This window comes from Sebastes umbrosus, chromosome 15, assembly GCF_015220745.1.
Source record: "Sebastes umbrosus isolate fSebUmb1 chromosome 15, fSebUmb1.pri, whole genome shotgun sequence".
Classification (NCBI taxonomy): domain Eukaryota; kingdom Metazoa; phylum Chordata; class Actinopteri; order Perciformes; family Sebastidae; genus Sebastes; species Sebastes umbrosus.
This window is the reverse complement of record NC_051283.1, coordinates 6,882,383-6,902,891: the sequence shown is the minus strand read 5'-3', so window position 1 is coordinate 6,902,891 and position 20,509 is coordinate 6,882,383. Positions and strand designations below refer to the sequence as shown.

Below are 20,509 nucleotides of genomic sequence, written 5' to 3'. Positions count from 1 at the left end.
ACCAAAACCCAAACCCAGGATAAAGAGGTTCAGTGAATGTGGTGTTGAAGGTGTGGAGGTGGATCAGTGTGTCAGAGGAGACTCTGTAAAAGGACAGAGTGCCGGCAGGACAGTCTACATACACTGCTACTCTACCGGAGGAGGAGGAGGAGAAGGTGTTGATGGATGTTTCTCTGTTATTGTGCCAGACAGAGTATTGACCATCATAGCACCTCAGACTCCAGGACTGATCATTCCTTCCAAACTCACAGTCTTCTCCGTATCCTCTCCTGCTGATTCCTCTGTAACTCACTGATATACAAACATCTCTTCTCCACTCGACCTCCCAGTAACAGCGACCAGTCAGACCAGTTCTACACAGCAGCTGAGGACACCTGTCAAATCTGTCTGGATGATCAGGATATGACTGATAGTCCGCACATGTCACCTTCCTGTTGTTGTCAGACAGTTTGAGCTCTCTGCTCACTGTGTTTGTGTCGAGTGTGAGTTCACAGGAATCTGATGGAGAGAACAAGACACAATACAGCTGCAGTTATTAATCTATCGTCTCTGATGATGACATCACAGATTTGAATGAGTGATGTCACAGTTTGAAGATGGTTGACGCTTTGTTTTCACGAATCAGATTAAAAACACACTTACACTTCCTCAGACCGGGTGTCAACCATCGGACTCCAGCAGGCTCCAACCTGAAAGGAGGAGGGGGGTCAGAGCAGCACTTCCTCTCTCAGCATGGAAACATGGACATCACATCGCTGTCATACGCACAGCTTTGTTATCCTCTACAAATGTACTTACATGTTCACATGGAGCACTTCTTATAAACAAGGCTAAAGTGAGCACGGCAAAAATAAATATGCATTCTGGGTTTGTCACCCCACAGAAAAATGTGTTACTAACCACCCAGACAAATTTGAATGATTAAAGAAATTGCTAAGTATATAAAATTAGCTCTCAAAATCATGGAAAAATAAACAGTATTCTCTGCTCTGAGACGCTGGGGGCGTGACGCTGAAGGCGCTGAAACCTGAAACCTGAAACCTGAAACCACACCCGCAAGCGGGGAAGGTGCAGCCCGTCAGGATTACTCAGTAGCGGCGAGCGAACAGGGAAGAGCCCAGCGCCAAATCACTGTCCGACAGGCGTTTTGGGGAAATGTGGCGTAAGTCCTTCTAATCGAGGATCAGCCTGTGGACGGTGTGAGGCCGGTAACGGCCCCCGTTGCACAGTCTGCCCGGGGATTCAACTCGGCGGGTTAGGGACGGCCGCTCGGTGTCGGAGGATCCCCTCGCGGGACCTCTCCCCGGCGCTGGCTGGCCCCCGCCCGCCGCATTTCATCCAAGGCGTTCGCCGCCGGGGCCGTGGACAAAGTGCTTGCTTTTGTGGTCCTGGTAGTCTCAAAGACATTCGTGGCCCTGGTACTCTGACACTTTGTCATTTTCTTTTTTTTTTTTAAAGACTACTAATTTTTTACAAGTTTATAGAAAAAGAATAAATATACATAGGACATGGGATGGATTACAATCATAAAAATGCAATACAAAACAGTAATGAAAGTGCCTATAGTAGGGCTTGAACCCACCATCCTGATAACATGAGTCACATGCTCTAACGACTGAGCTAGCCAATAAAACCTCTGAAGACATTATGGATTTCTGTTTTGGATTTGAAAAACAGGTTTGTGAAGACGGGTGGGGTTATGTTAAGGATGGCTCCAGTGCGTCATCGAGCCATGATTTCAGCCCTGCCTAAAAAATCCTGAACACAAAACTAGCGATAAACAGCTTAACGGTTTAACTCCACAATTCCAGTACTACAATGTTCACAACCTTTTCACATGTTTTCAGTAATTATTTTCAAACATTTATAATGTGTTTAGAAACAAATCTCTGAATTTCATTTACAAGGCTTTTAAATTGTTTCTGAGTTCTGCTCCGGAAACGAAAGTGTGACACGCGAACGGACGGACGGACGGACAGACACACGGAGCGCTACATACCCCCGACTACATTGTCACGGGGGTATAATCAGATGACTACAGCTCGGTATGTTCACTTATTAATGATATATTATTATCAATGTTACATTGACAATCAACAGAAATTTCAGACTCAATTTCCTCTACGGGTCAGTCCGTGAATCAAATGTTTAAATTTGCGTCAATTGATTTCTTTGTCCACTTGAGTTTCAGTGAAAATGAGCTGTAAACACAACATCTGACATATTTTCAGCCTGTAAAGTAGTTGTGTCCAACATGATATGAACCAGCTGCTTCCACATCCATTTACAGTGTACCTGAACAAGTAGTGTACTGTGTACCTGAACAGGTAGTGTACGGTGTACCTGAGCAGGTGGTGTACGGTGTACCTGAACAGGTGGTGTACAGTGTACCTGAACAGGTAGTGTATGGTGTATCTGAGCAGGTGGTGTACGTTATACCTGAACAGGTAGTGTACAGTGTACCTTAACAGGTAGTGCACGTTGTACCTGAACAGGTGGTGTACGGTGTACCTGAACAGGTGGTGTACGGTGTACCTGAACAGGTAGTGTAAGGTGTACCTGAACAGGTCCTGTACGGTGTACCTGAACAGGTAGTGTACGGTGTACCTTAACAGGTAGTGCACGGTGTACCTGAACAGGTGGTGTACGGTGTACCTGAGCAGGTGGTGTACGGTGTATCTGAGCAGGTGGTGTACGTTATACCTGAACAGGTAGTGTACGGTGTACCTTAACAGGTAGTGTACGGTGTACCTGAACAGGTGGTGTACGGTGTACCTGAACAGGTGGTGTACGGTGTACCTGAACAGGTGGTGTACGGTGTACCTGAACAGGTCCTGTACGGTGTATCTGAGCAGGTGGTGTACAGTGTACCTGAACAGGTAGTGCACGGTTTACCTGAAAAGATAGTGTACGGTTTACCTGAACAGGTGGTGTACAGTGTACCTGAACAGGTGGTGTACAGTGTTCCTGAGCAGGTGGTGTACAGTGTACCTGAGCAGGTGGTGTACGGTGTACTGTACTACCATACTGCAGCAGGCCTCTTCATACCTGAGAGTGTCCAGTCTCCAGTGTGGATCCTCCGATCCAGAAGACAGCAGCTTCCCTCCAGAGTCTCCTGGATGGTTGTAGCTCAGGTCCAGCTCTCTCAGATGGGAGGGGTTGGAGCTCAGAGCTGAGGCCAGAGAAGAACAGCCTTCCTCTGTGATCAGACAGCCTGACAGCCTGCAAACACACATAACACACATCACATATTTCTCTTGTCACAACCAAACACCCACTGATGTCCATCAACATTCTGACAACATTACTGGTAGCTCTGATTCCTCTCGGATATTTCAATTCACAATAGAGAGAGAAAAAAACCCAAAATAAAATGTGCTCATGGGAAGAGATTGAAACTAAATAAATTCAACTGGTTTGAAACCATATTATCAGAGACAGATGCAGGTTACGAGTTTATCCGTTAATGTAAATCAGGATTAATGGGACATGTTGATGAATCCTGACCTGAGAGTTTCAAGAGTACAGTGTGGACTCTCCATTCCAGCAGACAACCACTTCACTCCTGAATCCTGCAGGTTGTTGTTACTCAGGTCCAGCTCTCTCAGACTAGAGGACTGGGAGCTGAGAACTGAGGACAGAGCCTCACAGCTTCTCTCTGAGAGGTTACAGCCACTCAGCCTGAAGAGATATCACATATTTCTCTTGTCACAACCAAACACCCACTGATGTCCATCAACATTCTGACAACATTACTGGTAGCTCTGATTCCTCTCGGATATTTCAATTCACAATAGAGAGAGAAAAAAACCCAACATAAAATGTGCTCATGGGAAGAGATTGAAACTAAATAAATTCAACTGGTTTGAAACCATATTATCAGAGACAGATGCAGGTTACGAGTTTATCCATTAATGTAAATCAGGATTAATGGGACATGTTGATGAATCCTGACCTGAGAGTTTCCAGAGTACAGTGTGGACTCTCCATTCCAGCAGACAACCACTTCACTCCTGAATCCTGCAGGTTGTTGTTACTCAGGTCCAGCTCTCTCAGACTAGAGGACTGGGAGCTGAGAACTGAGGACAGAGCCTCACAGCTACTCTCTGAGAGGTTACAGACACTCAGTCTGAAGAGACAATAATGAAGAAAAAACAAGTTGAAAAGATATTGAGTATTTAAGTTCTGATATATGAATCCAGCTATCTCTTAACTTACAGAGCTTTGTTGGAGGCTTTGACCACTGGCAGCAGCCTCAGAAGAGCCTCCTCTGAAGCAGAGTATTTCTTCAGGTCAAACACGTCCAGATCTTCTCCTGATGACAGTAAGATGAAGACCAGAGCTGACCACTGAGCAGGAGACACGTCATCAGTGGAGAGACGTCCTGAACTCAGGTACTGTTGGATCTCCTTCACCAGAGAACGATCATTCAGTTCATTCAGACAGTGGAACAGATTGATGCTTTTCTCTGCAGAGAGATCCTCATCGAGCTTCTTCTTGATGTGCTGGACTGTTTCCTGATTGGTCTGTGAGCTACTGCCTGTCTGTGTCAGCAGGCCTCGTAGGAGAGTCTGATTGGTCTGCAGCGAAAGGCCCAGGAGGAAGCGGAGGAACAAGTCCAGCTGTCCATTTGGACTCTGCAAGGCCTTGTCCACAGCAGTCTGGTAGACGTGTGTCTCAGACTTCTGGGAGGTTGTTACTTCTCCTGCCATCAGATTGACTCCAGAGTTGATGAAAGTCAGATGGACATGAAGAGCAGCCAGAAACTCCTGAACAGTCAGATGGACGAAGCAGAACACCTTGTCCTGGTACAGTCCTCTCTCCTCTTTAAAGATCTGTGTGAACACTCCTGAGTACGCTGAGGCTGCTCTGATATCGGTGCCACACTCTGTCAGGTCGGATTCATAGAAGATCAGGTTGCCTTTCTGCAGCTGATCAAAAGCCAGTTTTCCCAGAGACTCAATCATCTTCCTGCTCTGTGGAGTCCAGGGTGGATCTGTCTCAGCTCCTCCATCATACTTGATGTTCTTCACTTTGGACTGAACCACCAGGAAGTGGATGTACATCTCAGTCAGGGTCTTGGGCAGCTCTCCTCCCTCTCTGGTCTTCAACACCTCCTCCAGAACTGTAGACGTGATCCAGCAGAAGACCGGGATGTGACACATGATGTGGAGGCTTCGTGATGTCTTGATGTGGGAGATGATTGTTCTGGTCTGCTCCTCGTCTCTGGATCTCTTCCTGAAGTACTCCTCCTTCTGTGGGTCGGTGAACCCTCTCACCTCTGTCACCATGTCAACACACTCAGGAGGGATCTGATTGGCTGCTGCAGGTCTTGTAGTTATCCAGATGTGAGCAGAGGGAAGCAGGTTCCCCCTGATGAGGTTTGTCAACAGCACATTCACTGAGGTGGACTCTGTAACATCAGTCAGGATCTCATTGTTGTGGAAGTCCAGAGGAAATCGATACTCATCCAGACCATCAAAGATGAACACAACCTGGAACTCTTCAAACCTGCAGATTCCTGCTTCTTTGGTTTCAGTAAAGAAGTGATGAATAAGCTCCACCAAGCTGTACTTTTTCTCTTTCACCACATTCAGCTCTCTGAAAGTGAACGGAAATGTGAACTGTATGTCCTGGTTGGCTTTGTCTTCAGCCCAGTCCAGAGTGAACTTCTGTGTTAAGATTGTTTTCCCGATGCCAGCCACTCCCTTCGTCATCACTGTTCTGATTGGTACATCTCTTCCAGGTGAGGCTTTAAAGATGTCTTCTTGTCTGATTGTTGTCTCTGGTCTTTGTGGTTTCCTGGATGCTGTTTCAATCTGTCTGACCTCATGTTCATCATTGACCTCTGCAGACCCTCCCTCTGTGATGTGGAGCTCTGTGTAGACCTGATTCAGAAAGGTTGGGTTTCCTGCTTTAGCGATCCCCTCAAACACACACTGGAACTTCTTCTTCAGGTTAGATTTGAGTTCACGCTGACAAACTGCAGCAAAAGTTCCTGAATGAACACAAAATCAATAAGTCAAAGAACATATTTCAACATTTCCTCAAAGAATGAGTAAATTAATATACATCAGACCGGCACATACAGGAGCCTCGCAAAAACTCAAGGCCACGCCCCCTTTTGGGGAAAGAAAAACAACTTCAACAACGACTTCAATGCAATTTAACGAATGTCTGGATTGTAATTTTGACAAATTCATATGCTTTCATCTCTTGTTATACATACGTTTGTTTAATACACATGTCTAATAATTGTTTTGCAACCTCCCCTGAACCTGAGCGTTGGTGATACCTTAATAAGTGAAGGTTGATCTCCGCCATGTCCCTTCAGTCTCCCACACAAAGTGGAGGATATTACTGATCCAGACTTCTCTACATATCTGATTGAATCCCGTTAGGCTAAATGTTGTCTGTAAATAACCAACTGTTTGATCTATAGGCTGAGATTTAGTTGGATGCTGCTATAACATTAATGTATGACTGTATCACTGCAGCAGCCTCCCACTCAAGCTAATGTTAGCTAGCCATGCTAGTCACTATCACCAGCATCATTTAGCCATTTAGCACACTGACGGTGAATATTCACGTATCGTATGAGCCTCAGATGTCAGTGGGAAAGTCTCGGTTAACCCGCTACACAATAGCTTTTCATCATTTTCTCTCCTGTGACAGCGAGTTTCTTTCCCCCAAAAGGGAGCGCAGCCTCGGCGATGACACCATGCTGGTCTGGTCTACAGCTTGAAGCCATAAAGCCATGCTGGTCTGGTCTACAGCTTGAAGCCATAAAGCCATGCTGGTCTGGTCTATAGCTTGGAGCCATAAAGCCATGCTGGTCTGGTCTATAGCTTGGAGCCATAAAGCCATGCTGGTCTGGTCTATAGCTTGGAGCCATAAAGCCATGCTGGTCTGGTCTATAGCTTGGAGCCATAAAGCCATGCTGGTCTGGTCTATAGCTTGGAGCCATAAAGCCATGCTGGTCTGGTCTATAGCTTGGAGCCATAAAGCCATAATGGTCTGGTCTATAGCTTGGAGCCATAAAGCCATGCTGGTCTGGTCTATAGCTTGGAGCCATAAAGCCATGCTGGTCTGGTCTATAGCTTGGAGCCATAAAGCCATGCTGGTCTGGTCTATAGCTTGGAGCCATAAAGCCATGCTGGTCTGGTCTATAGCTTGGAGCCATAAAGCCATGCTGTACTGGTCTACAGCTTGGAGCCATAAAGCCATGCTGGTCTGGTCTATAGCTTGGAGCCATAAAGCCATGCTGGTCTGGTCTATAGCTTGGAGCCATTAAGCCATGCTGGTCTGGTCTATAGCTTGGAGCCATAAAGCCATGCTGGTCTGGTCTACAGCTTGGAGCCATAAAGCCATGCTGGTCTGGTCTATAGCTTGGAGCTATAAAAATCGGAGCTCAGCGTTTTTGGATTTATTTTTGTTGCTACCAACTACACCGCAACTCTTCAGCATAGCGTTATTACTATTAGCGGTTTGTTTAAAGTAGAAGTTTGGAGACATGTTTCAACTTCTTCTGTTTACTCTGTCACCGTCCACGAGGGACACGGGATTGGTTTCCCGAAAAACGGGGCGTGGTCATGAGAGCCTAATCTGGATGAAATAATGCTGGTCTGATGTATAGACCTCTTTTCTGTTTGAGAAAGTTAACATTAACCAATGGGACCAGATTAGCCGACCCCTTTGCCGCTGGGAGACAACTTCAGGAGGAGTAAATGACTGGCTAGTTAGCCAGCTAGATTGTCTGGAGACTGACAAGCTAGCTAGCTAACGCCTGCTCTCCTCCCGATGAAGTAGTCTCCTAGTGGTGAGGAGTGAGGCAGAGGGACCGTGACCCAGCGCTGTCCGCTGTTGGGCTCATTTTCTGTAGCATGGTGGAATTAGCAAGGTAGCTAGTTAACTAGCCAGGCGCTAAATTAGTAAAATTTAACAACTTAATGCTTCATCCACACACTCTTGTCACAGCGTAGGAAAGCACAGTGCTATCACCAGATGAGTGACAACTTTGCTCGCCTCATTTTCTGTGTTGCATGACAGCATGGTGGAATTAGCCAGCTAAGCTAGCCAGGTAGCCAGCCGTCCGACCAGCGGGCTGGTGGCCAACGGCAGCGCTGTAAAGATAAATTGAGGGTGTATAAATCTTTGGATGCCTATATAGGAAGACCATATTTTCAAGCCCCCAAACCGGGACACTTAAGTGTACCACACGTTCAAGCACGCGCATGTTCATGAACGCACGCGCTAATATGCACGCACCATAGGTGTTTTCATCAGGACTGCTAACTTGGCGCACCTGTGGCGCATTTGAGCACGGAGTAGGATCAGAAAGAAGGCATTATTATAGGGGGGTGCATTAAAGGCTATGACAATCATGACTTATCACTTCCACTACTTTCTCCCCCTTTAATCACAGGACTACCCCCCTCATGACGCACTGACAGTTTGGGAGACCTGTAGAGAGTTTCCCTCAGAGGAAACGTATTGTTGTCTGGGCCTACGTACATTATTTTTCAACTTGTTTTGTCTCAGGCTATTATAATTAAAAATGTGGAGCTCAGACGAAATTTTGGACAGGATGGAGACACCGGGTGAAATACTGACGGTCCTGAGGGAGTTATAAGCGGAGCGAAAAGCCTGTTGATGCGCAGAAGGAACTGTGTAGAATAATTTATCCAAACGACACGTTTGATGTGCACATAAGCACGGGGGGTTCTGCGTAATGTTGGCTTGACGCGCGCAACATCACTCTCTATAGAGACTACAGTGGTGCACTGTGCTGGCTCTCTTTATACTTATCTCATGCGCACAAATTAATTAATGAGTGGAACATGATAAACGTCTATGTAAGTATAATATTATTATTTTAATTGTTGTGAAAACCGGGACATTTGAGTGTTTTACAGATATGTGTCGGGACTCGGGACACGTCAGCTTGAAACCTGGACTGTCCCGGACAAAACGGGACGTCTGGTCACCGTATGCCTATAGTTAACTATCCTTCAGTAAAGTCAGTCAAAAAGAGAGTCGTACAATATTGGCGAAGCGTTTCAGAGATGGAGAGAAATGGTTGTTAATAGTTTAGCCTTCTGCTAACCGCAGCCAATGGCTCACGGCTGCGTTTAGCAGAAGGCTAAATATTAGCAACATTTACTCTCCATCTCTGAAACGTTACGATATTGTAGCTCACTAGAGCCTCGAATCACAGTTTGTCATCTCAACTGTATGTGATATCTGGATTCTGGTACCCAACAACACAGCGAGATTACATTTTAGATGTGTAACTTTAACCCACTGCTAGTGTTAGCCTCCAGCTAACACTGTGACGTAATCATGACGTCGACACACAAAGGGTCTATATTTTGGTCCATCTCTTGAGACAATAGTAAACGTCCCATTCATCCAACATGTTAAATCTTTAGAGAAATCCTCTTACTGCTCTGCAGACAGTCAGCCAGCTCCTCCTGCTTCATTCTCCTCAGGAAGTGCAGTGTGATCTTCACAAATTCCTCTCTCCTCCTCCTCTTCTCTTCATCCTCACCGTCCAACACCTCCTCATCCTCCCTCTCACTCTCTAAGCATTCTGGGTAATCTGAATTTAAAACCTTCTGGATCTTCTTCAGCTCGTTCTTCACAAAAGTGACGATGTTCTCCTCCAGCAGCTGGAACAGAATATTATATGAATGACACGATCAAACTAAAATCATGGAACCAAACATCAGATCCATGTTGGACAGAACGACATCCCACTGGTCTAAAAAGTGCAGCATGGAGATGACTGTGAACAGAATAGACGTAAAAGTAGTTGTTGTACATGTACAGACCATAAATATGGAGTCCAGGTGTGTTTGATGCTGCTGGGCAGACTGAAAACTGGGAACCTCCGAGCTCTCCTGGTCCACTCTGTGGAGGAATCATGAAGAATTAGCTCACATTATGTCTGTCCACACAGAGACAAACACCAGGGACAGGTCCATGAAGTGATATTTGGATGTCAACAGTGAATCAGATGAGTCCCTGTAGTGGTAAATGTCTACTAGTCCTGCTGATCCCACTGAGAATCAACAGCTCAGTCTGCAGCCGTTTGTAGCTTTCAGCTCACTGTTTTCTTGAAAAAGAGATCTCACAACTAGGAGTATAATAAAAATCATTTTGTTTTCATTATCAGTTTGAAATCCTCACCGTTGTTCAACAGAGTGGCGTCCATCTTTGAAGTGTACAGGAAGATCCATAGACCAGTCACTCTTCATGGACACACAGCTGGGTTCAGATTCAGGTTTTTCCAGCTTCCTCCTGATAGAAACAAGATAAATTCAGCACTGCACTCACAACACACTGAGACAAAACAGCTGGAAATGATGCTGTGGGGTGATCATATTAGTTGTACAGTAATGCCGTATCATTGATAAAAAGAGGAACAGACGTGATGTTTTAACTGAGTGTCCATTAGAGGTGGGATGATACATCTATCTCTTGATTCAATACTATCACGATACTTGGGTGCCGATTCAATATGTATTGCGATTTTTTAGTATTCGGTTTTGTGATTTATTGTGATTTTTGTTAACTTTTTTAACACTAGACCATGGGAAAATGTTGAATCGTACACTTCTAGGGACTTTTACTTTGTAAAATATCTAAATTAATCCAGTAAAACTGTTTGATTTCCAGCATGTATGTAGTCAGAGATGTCCTGAAGTCAAATATATCAGTCATTGTCAGGAATTATTTATTACATTTTATATCCAGCGACCCAAAAATCAAAGAATAAAGACATGTCCCTCACAAATTAGTGATGTTTTCTTTTTAATTTATAAGGGACATGTAATGTTTTATACTTCTGGTGAATATAATCCAATCAATCTTATTTCCATATATGTACAGTATTTTGTATATACAGTTCCCTTTGTTAACACCTTATTTTGAAAACCGGACATAGTCCCACGTGTCTACTTCCTCTAACTTCTCCAAGTCCGTCTCTAGCTCTCCCGTTAGCTCTGTTCTCTTTAAACATCCATGGTCAGCTCCATCGGGGCAGTATATGGGTGTTCTACAGTTGTAGCGTCGGCCCATTTGAACACGGAGATGAGAGTGACGGCCGGCTCGACCGCATAGTATAACCGCATGTTACCGCGATACAATAACGTTTCCTGTCCGTGACAGAATTAGCATGCAGCTTTAGCCGTGATGTCTAGCTCTGCTTTTCCTGCAATGTGTGAAACCCAAAGTGTTTCCATACTTGACTGGATGTGTAGTGTTTACCAAGCTGGATTTAACATGGGAGGGTGCAGGTTGTATCCACGCGGACCCTCCAACGTTTTATACTTTCTCGTTTTGCCTCGTTTGTTTTGGTTGACAGATACGGAACGGATATGACGTCATGTTTCTCAGACTACAACAATAAAAGCGGTAACTTCCTTCTACCTCCACATAGACTCAAATTAATCAAATATATCGATTCTGGAATTAAAAAGTAATTGTCAAAATCGTACAAAAAATTGCGATACATCGGTGAATCTATTTTTTTCCCACCCCTAGTGTCCATCTTTATATTTCACTTCCCTAAAGTCTCATTATCATTTTTCATTATCAGTTAGAAATCCTCACCCTTGTTCAACAGAGTGGGGTCCATCTTTGAAGTGTACAGGATGATCCATAGACCTGTCACTCTTCATGGAAACACAGCTGGGTTCAGGTTCAGGTTTTTCCAGCTTCCTCCTGATAGAAACAAGATAAATTCAGCACTGCACTCACAACACACTGAGACTAAACCTGTCAGTGATTTAATACACCTACTGTACACAGTATATTTGTCTTCAGGTAGTTTTTTGGTTACATTTTGTATGAATTCAATGTTAAATTGAATGTTTCAATGAATATTTTAAAGCTGTATGCAGTGCAGTGAGCAGCAGAGGTAGGAAATGATGCTGTGGGGTGATCATATTAGTTGTACAGTAATGCCGTATCATTGATAAAAAGAGGAACAGACGTGATGTTTTAACTGAGTGTCCATTAGAGCTGGGACGATACATCTATCTCCTGATTCAATACTATCACGATACTTGGGTGCCGATTCAACATGTATTGCGATTTTTTAGTATTCGATTTTATGATTTATTGTGATTTTTAAAAAAAATTTTAACACTAGACCATGGGAAAATGTTGAATCATACACTTCTAGGGACTTTTACTTTGGAAAATATCTAAATGAATCCATTAAAACTGTTTGATTTTCAGCATATATGTAGTCAGAGATGTCCTGAAGTCAAATATATCAGTCATAGTCAGGAATTATTTATTATATTTTATATCCAGCAACCCAAAAATCAAAGAATAAAGACATTTACCTCACAAATTAGTGGTATTTTTTTTTTTATTATAAGGAACATGTAATGTTTTATACTTCTGATGAATATAATCCAATCAAACAGTTCAGGTAAAAAATCCAAACCGTTCAGTTCGCTAGTCACGGTTCAGGACGTGTATGAATTCTTCGGTTCATTTGAAATAAGTTATGAGGCCAATTGTGTATTTTTTTTCATGTAGAGTTAGGCTCCCGTTTACTGTCACACTAGAAATCAAGGCCTGTTGAAGGAGGCTGGGACACAGGTGGACATGGTTCTTGAGGTACGGGATATAACAAATACACAGTGTCACTGAAGCTGCGGTCGTACGTTGCTATTGGCTCAATTTCAGCGAGTGCAGACCAGATTTTACTGGGCATGCTTTGTACCCCAAAGATATGATGCGTTGATGAAGCGTGATCCAGCCTCCCTCTCCGGATGAAGTGGCGAGTGCGGCTGTCACTAAGATAAGGAAATGGCGAGTGGACACGATAAAGTACAGTTAGAGGATCCACCAGCATCGTTTGGCTCTGCTGTATGGGAGCATTACGGATTTAGTGTTACCATGAAAATTATGAAAAAAGTGGTGGATAAAACGGTGACTGTGAAAGCACTGTGCAACACGTGTGGTTTATGCTAGCGGCAACACTTCGGGTAGGAAAGACCAACTCCTGATATTACGTCACGTTACCAAGACTACAACATTAAAAGCGGTAACTTCCTTCTACCTCCACATAGACTCAAATGAATCAAATAAATGTATATCGATTCTGGCATTAAAACATCTATTTCATAATGGTACAAAAAAATCGCAATACATAGGTGAATCCATTTTTTGTCCCACCCATAGTGTCCATCTTTATATTTAACTTCCCTTACGTCTGATATCATCATCATTTTGTTTTCATTATCAGTTTGAAATCCTCACCGTTGTTCAACAGAGTGGCGTCCATCTTTGAAGTTTACAGGATGATCCATAGACCTGTCACTCTTCATGGACACACAGCTGGGTTCAGGTTCAGGACTGTCTGGTTTCTGATGGATCCTGATAAAAAGAAATCCATTGAAGCTCACATATTAAGAAACATTGTCAGTGAATCAAAGACTTTGTGACATGGAGAAGAGTCCTGGACAGTTAGAGATGGTCAACTCACCTCTGAGCTCTGGTCTGGCGGTCATGATCCCCACGCAGAGTGGTTTTAGAGGGAGGGACTCCCTCCTCTTTGTCCTCACACTGACTCATAGCAGAGCCTTCACATGAAGCCAACAAGCTGCAGGGAGAGCTCACACATTAATCCTTTTTATCATGACTAACACACAGCGCTCATTCACCTCAATACTAAATACACTCATGGGACTGTTCCCATGTTGTTGGCACTTTGAGCTGCAGTCATACCTAAGAAATGACATTCACAATATGGATGTGCATTCCAAGCAAAAAAAACTATTCAAAAAATCACTGTGAACAAGTCGATTATTATTCGAAAAATGCTGGGAATGAGGAAGGAATGAGGAAGGAATAAGGAAGGAATGAGGAAGGAATGAGGGAGGAATGAGGAAGGAATGAGGAAGGAATGAGGAAGGAATAAGGGAGGAATGAGGAAGGAATAAGGAGGGAATGAGATAGGAATGAGGAAGGAATGAGGGAGGAATGAGGGAGGAATGAGGAAGGAATGAGGAAGGAATAAGGGAGGAATGAGGAAGGAATAAGGAGGGAATGAGGAAGGAATGAGGAAGGAATAAGGAAGGAATGAGATAGGAATGAGGAAGGAATGAGGAAGGAATGAGGAAGGAATAAGGGACTCCTCAGTAACCATTCTATATTATGTCTTAGGGCAGTTTCACATTAGGTACGATTGATCCGTACCGTGCCCGAGTACGGATCGACGAACCGTGCCTGAGTACGGTACGGAGTGTTCACACTAATCAAACGATCTGGACTTTGGGGACAAGTGTATTTGGATCCGGGCCCCTGTCCCTAATGTGAAAGCACCCTTACTTTACTTGGGGTTAAGTAATCAGAATGAATGAGTCGCTACTAATTTTCCTAACTGCTAGTGAAGCACTAATTAATGAGTAACTCCCAATCAAATTTTATAAAATAAGTAATGATTAGTCAATGAGTAGTTAATGATTAGTTAACGATGTTAATTATGTTAATTAAAAAAACAAGAGGATCTAACCGCTAGTGAACCACTAGTTAATGAGTAACTCTCAATCAAATTTTATAGAATAAGTAATGATTAGTCAATGATTAGTTAATAGGGATGTTAATAATTAACCGTTAAACCATTGACCGACATTAAGCATTTTAACCGATTAATGCTATCGGTTAAAACGGTTAAAAGAAATGTTGATTATTAATTAAAAAGCTGAGAAAAACTCGTCACTTAAATGAGAAAAGCTGGTCCACCTTAAGAGAGTCCGAGCCGGCGTTACAGATACAGGAAGTTGGCTCCCCCGTATAGCTCGCTTGAGCGGAGGGTTGCATTCGAATAGTCCTTTTTCTCTTAGGAAGGTTCCTAACGGAGTGAAATGACCCGGAAGTACCTCAGTAGCAGCCATGACAAGAGCTGTTCGAATTCACCAAATGCTAAGGAAAGGAGCTTCAATGCTTCCTTTATTATCTCCTTCAGCAGAGGACACACTGGATCATCCTTTACCAAAGTAAAGGAGAGAATAACATCCCACAATTCCTTGCGGCCGCAGCATTTAAAGCGACGCACCATTCGGCCGTTCATAATAACAAACGATATGCTTATCTTGCATATTATTTTCATACAATAATTGGGATTCATGTTTAATATGAGTGGACAGTGACAACCATTTCGTTTCACTTTATTTTTAATTAATTATTTATTTCGAACATGTAACAAATACCTCAGTAAAACACAAAACAAGAATAACTAATAAAATGAACAGTAAACAATCAATTAACAAATAATCAACATAAATAAATATTACATGTCCCAAAAGAAGTTGGAAGAAGTATATGATCCTACCCCTTCTCCATAACTCCAACAATTAACTCAATATTTATCATATATTCCTTTGTTTATTTCAATTCCAACCTTGGTAATGAAGTGATATTTTTCACCGGTTGTAGACGTTAGGTTAGATGATCTTTTTTTATATGTTGATGTAAAGTGCTCCAGCAGCAGGAGGACCTGTGGTATCTCTCTTTAACACACCGCGGGTGAAGCAGCCCGTCATTGAAATACCTATTTAAGAACGCACAGGGGGTTGCGGCGCCTTTTGTAGTCCGTCTTCAGAACATTGTAGTTTCACCACAGCAGACTGACGTCACTAACATCCGCCACCGTCGCTACATAATTACGGAGTGCTAGTGAAAGAGCAGTCGGATGCACTCAAACATTAGTTTAAAAGTAAGACAAGTAAAACATAATACGAAGTGGTTACTGAGTTCCTCATTACTTCATCATTAACTTATAAATACTCACCCTTTTTGTCCCCCCCCCCCCCGACAAGTAAAGAGAGACTAATACAGGAGTAGTTACTGAGGAGTCCCTCATTCGTTCCCTAGTAACTACTCACTTTTTTGTGCCCCTTATTGTAAAGTGTTACCATGGCAGCTAGTCCAATAATCCAAAAACAATCATGGTACCTTGTTAGCTGCTGCTGAATTCACATCCACATCAGCTCCCAGAGACTTTCTGTCTTCATCTGTAGGGGAAACAATGAATCCAATCATTGATCAGCACATCATCATCATTCATCCTCTACTACTGATCATCACTGATGGAGTCATCACTCATGTCTCCTCTGGCTGTTAGAGGATGTGTCTCCCTCTGGTGGCACAACTGCAAACTGCATTATGTCACGTTTAACCAACGCACTCGTTTCATCGTTTCAAGCTTTTCAAAATAATAACACCCATCATTATTTTTTGGCTCCATGTGGTTTGAAAATGGTTTAATATTAGCTGAAGATTCTGCAGATGGTCAAACACAAGATGAGTTAAAGCCTTCGTGTATTTGTGGATCCTCATCAGGATCATGTTTCTGTGTCAACATGAAGATTAAAGAGGAAACTGGTTCATTCAGATCGTCAGTAATATTTCAAACCAGTTTCAAATATCTCCTCTAGTCCAAGACGACTCTTTATAGAAGGAATTGATTTGTGTGACAGCAAGATTACCAACAAAGTTATTATGAATATTCTGTTAAAAGAATACTTCCCTAACCCAGTTAAGAGAAATTATGTTTTCAAGGAATTTGAAGCTGAAGAGTTTAAGATAATACGGAGAAGATCTATTTCATTCCCTCTCCCTCCTGAGGTGAACTTCAAAATCCTGAATGAGATTTACCCAACGAACCAATTCTTAAGACGGAGGTTTAACTTTGATGTGACTAACTGAGTATTTTGTGAAAGTGAAATTGAAAGTTTGGAACAAATGATTTTTCATTGTGAATCTGTGAAGTTTTCCTGGAATGACATGCAGAGCTGGTTACAATCCTAGACTGAGCTGTCACCACTGACAGACAAAACGGTCACATTTGATATCTTTGCTGTGAATCGGAATTAGGATTTTGTTATCAATATTTTACTATTAAGTACATTATTTTATGCATAAATGTAGATACCTCAAAACAAAACCATGTCTGATTAGTATGAAGAATGAGATAAAGCTGCTCAGTAAATCTTTGTTGATTATGACTGACAAAAAAGCTGTTAAATTATTCTCTTTATTTGATATGTACAAATTAATTTGAGATGAGCCCTGTTTCTTTTATTTTAAGTGATATATTTTTTTTTCTTTTTGATTCATTTATTTATTATTTTTTTATTACTTGTTGTACTTTGACCAGTTTTACTTTATTTGTATTCACTTTGAATGTTATCTTTGATATATGTTGTTGCCCATGCTCAACCTACGCTGTTTTTCTTACCGTTATGATAATTGACAGTGTCTTGTTGTTTGTATATTTTTAATAACGAATAAAAAAGAAATTCAGAACAGACTAAAAGTGTGGTCTAAATTGGGTGTAAAGAAAATTTAAAAAAAAATGTTTCTAAATCAATATTTACAATGATGCACAAAGCTTGATGAAAATTAATTTAAATGTCTTAAAAATCTTATAAAAGTTAAAAAAAAGCAAAATGTATAAAAATGAACATTATAGTGATGTTGTGATGAAAACTATAAAAAATAAACATGTCACAGATTAAAATCTTAACCACTATATGTGATTTTGTGTGTCTGATTCTGTGTGTATGTTCATAATCTGATGGTTGAAATTCATAGAAGTGGACATGCACGCGCACTGGGCGTTCCAGCGCGCGTAGGCCACAGATGTGTAATTTAGTGAAAAGGTCAAAATCCGTGTTTAATTTAGTCTTTTCATATTCAACTGGGAATCATAAATCGGATAATCAAAGAAAATAATCGTTATTTCGTTATTCGGTGACGAATCCAATAGAAAAAGAGTCGTTTACAAACCTTTTCAGAAGGAGAGAGGAGCTGCTGTGACACAACCGAGCTCAAAGTGAAACTAAACTGGAACTCTCGGTGTTTAGGTATATCCTGCAATCTGACTTCAAAATAAAAGCACCGTCCCTGATGAAAGCGACAGGCCGTTTTGTCCATAGATATACATACAGTACAGATGTATGCGTATGTATGTCTATGATTTCATCAGCAGCAGAAAATAAAAGAAATGTCAAGTTTTCACTTTGTTTTAACGCTTCTTTCAACGTTAGTTTGGATGATGGTGAAGTTCGTGTGTTCTGAAGTTTCTTCACAGAGAAAGAGGAAGTGCGCAACCAGGAAATGCAGCTTCATCAGCGATGTGTCCCTTAAAGTCTTTAAAAACGACAGTTTTTATTTCACTCTAAATGTTGGCTGTCTTCATCTCATCAATCTAACTCTGATCTCATGTGTTTCTGACTCTTCACCTCTAAGCTGCAGTAATGTGTTTCTGTCACAAGATAGCACCAGAGTAAACATGACTGACTGAAGAGTTGGAGAGTTCAACACCACTACATAATCAGAATACTACACAATCTGTCATGGAGGAAAAAGTACTATACTTCAACTTTATTTTATCAAGTATACTTTAAGTAAATGTAAAGTTTATATTCCCCAGGTATACTTTATGCAGTAAGTATACTAATATCAATGTAATAGTAGTATACTTGTAAGTGTGCTACTTATACTTCTTGGGACTAAAGTGGCCCACTTTTTAGTTTATAAAAGTACTTTTAAGTGTACTTTAAGAGTAAGAAGAGTAAACTTTGATTACACAACTAGTTTACACACAAGTTTTATTTTGTACTGCAACTATACTATAAGTGTACTGATAGTTTATTAGTTTTACACTCGTAGTCCACTTTATAGTTTATGAAAGTATACTTTAAAGTATATTCTCAGTAAATCACTAGTTTAATAGTTTTTATACTGCAACTATACTATATATTTGTAGCCCACTTTTTAGGACTCGAGTCACACTTAAGTCACACACATATATCATTACTATTATAATTATATTATTATTGTGAACAGATAATCCAAAAACTTAGAAAATTGTTGATGAATTGAAGTAAATTCATATCAAAACATCATTTTACAAATTCACACACTTTAATAGGCTACGCTATCATAAAGTCAGCACAACTACAAGCATACCTAGTATAGTATACCTTTCTGTAGGCCTATAAGGTAGAATACTTAATTATACTTTTCTTAAGTACATCTTGATCAAAAGATTAAGTACAAGTAGGCCTATAAGCCATAAATACTTAGACTTTTCTGTAAACTTGTCAGTATGAGCCAAGTATACTTCAGTGTACTTTTGTTAAGTATATCTCTGATAAGTACATAAAAAGTAAACTGAAAGTATACACTCTTATTGTAGGTTTAAAAGAAGTTTACTAACAGCACACTTGAATAAACGTTTTTTGGTATGGTCACTCAGTAAAGAATGCATCAGCAACTGTTTGGTCAAATCATTTGACCTTATTTGTGACTTGGATGAAACAAGTGGTGCAAACTAAGGTAACTAATTGCTTAGTGTTACATTGTCATAAGCCATTTATACCAATCCTTCTTTTTTGGACAAAAAGTGAGTTAAATTGAACTTAGAACCGAATGACTAACATGAACAGGACAATAAAGTTACTGAGCAAAAGTCAGTAGCTGGCTGGGAGTTCCTGTTCGAGGGGTTATGCAGAAAAGGATAACGCAAGACTTTGTGTTGATGTATTCACGTTCTGCATTCAAGATACAGCAGGAATCAGTCCTATCAGTCTGGTGTACTCTGTTAACTATCAACACCACTGTCACTCCATTTGTTTTTGTATAGTTTCTATGTTATTCTTATTTTAGTTTTATATACCCATTATTATTCATTCTTTTACTTTATCTATTAATCTGTACTCTGTCTGTCGTTGTGCTGCTGCAACAACAGATTTCCCCTCTGGTGATCAATACAGTTTCATCTGATCTTCTAGTATTTTATTTCTTAATAAAGAATAAAGAAAGGATTAAATAGATGTGTTGTTTTACGGTTGTAAACATCAGTAATACAAATAGAAACAGTGCCTGATATAAAGGAATGAGGATCCTGTGAACCTGTATTTAAATTAAAATATCAAAACACACCTTGTGTTGTTGTCAGATCTCACAGTAACAATGCATCATATTTTATAGGCTGATCTGTGACACCTTAAAAAGTAAATCTGTCCCCTTGAACAGTAAAGAAGGATTAGTATGGAGACCTGTTACAGAACATGGAGATACAAGTTTACTGTTGTTGAATTAACTTCTTGTCTGATCAAGTCCTCAAATACTAATCTGTACAACATGATTCACATAATGATCACCTGAATATATTCATACATTACCTTAATGTTCAGTCACATTGGAGCAGACCGGGTCTTCTCCTCAACTACAGCTATTGAGGGACAACCTGAGTTTTTATATAGTAGGACAACAGGACCGAAAGCTATTGTTACTATCAGTGGTGCAGGGTGATGTCTGTTTTTGAGCTCAGTAACATTCAGTAATTCCCTACATTTTTACTGCTTCTTCTCGAGCAATTTCTACTATTATTAAAAACAAATAATAAAAGTAGTCCCATGTGCCCAAAGACTAGTGTGATAGGAAATTTAAAATTTCACACAAATGGGTTAATAGT

At 41.2% G+C, this 20,509-nt stretch overlaps 1 protein-coding gene across 5 annotated transcripts in view; it reads right to left on the bottom strand.

Annotated features, from left to right (window-relative positions):
- The window catches only part of LOC119503191 (NACHT, LRR and PYD domains-containing protein 3-like), a 179,776-nt gene extending 161,893 nt beyond the window's left edge, over positions 1-17,883 (bottom strand). For 3 of the 5 annotated variants that reach the window (XM_037794789.1, XM_037794790.1, XM_037794796.1), the window contains exons 1-6: positions 17,815-17,883; positions 15,979-16,037; positions 13,508-13,624; positions 13,282-13,398; positions 11,617-11,727; positions 10,192-10,302 (exon numbers count right to left, since the gene is read on the bottom strand). In XM_037794789.1, the coding sequence (XP_037650717.1) occupies positions 10,192-10,302; positions 11,617-11,727; positions 13,282-13,398; positions 13,508-13,596 (428 nt within the window). In that variant the 5' untranslated portion in view covers positions 13,597-13,624; positions 15,979-16,037; positions 17,815-17,883. Of the gene's footprint in view, positions 1-2; positions 499-642; positions 690-3,048; positions 3,223-3,507; positions 3,682-3,955; positions 4,130-4,218; positions 5,999-9,445; positions 9,672-9,833; positions 9,913-10,191; positions 10,303-11,616; positions 11,728-13,281; positions 13,399-13,507; positions 13,625-15,978; positions 16,038-17,814 lie in introns of all 5 variants that reach the window. The other 2 variants (XM_037794800.1, XM_037794802.1) reach the window with 2 other exon arrangements.
- Positions 17,884-20,509: the final 2,626 nt, after the last annotated feature.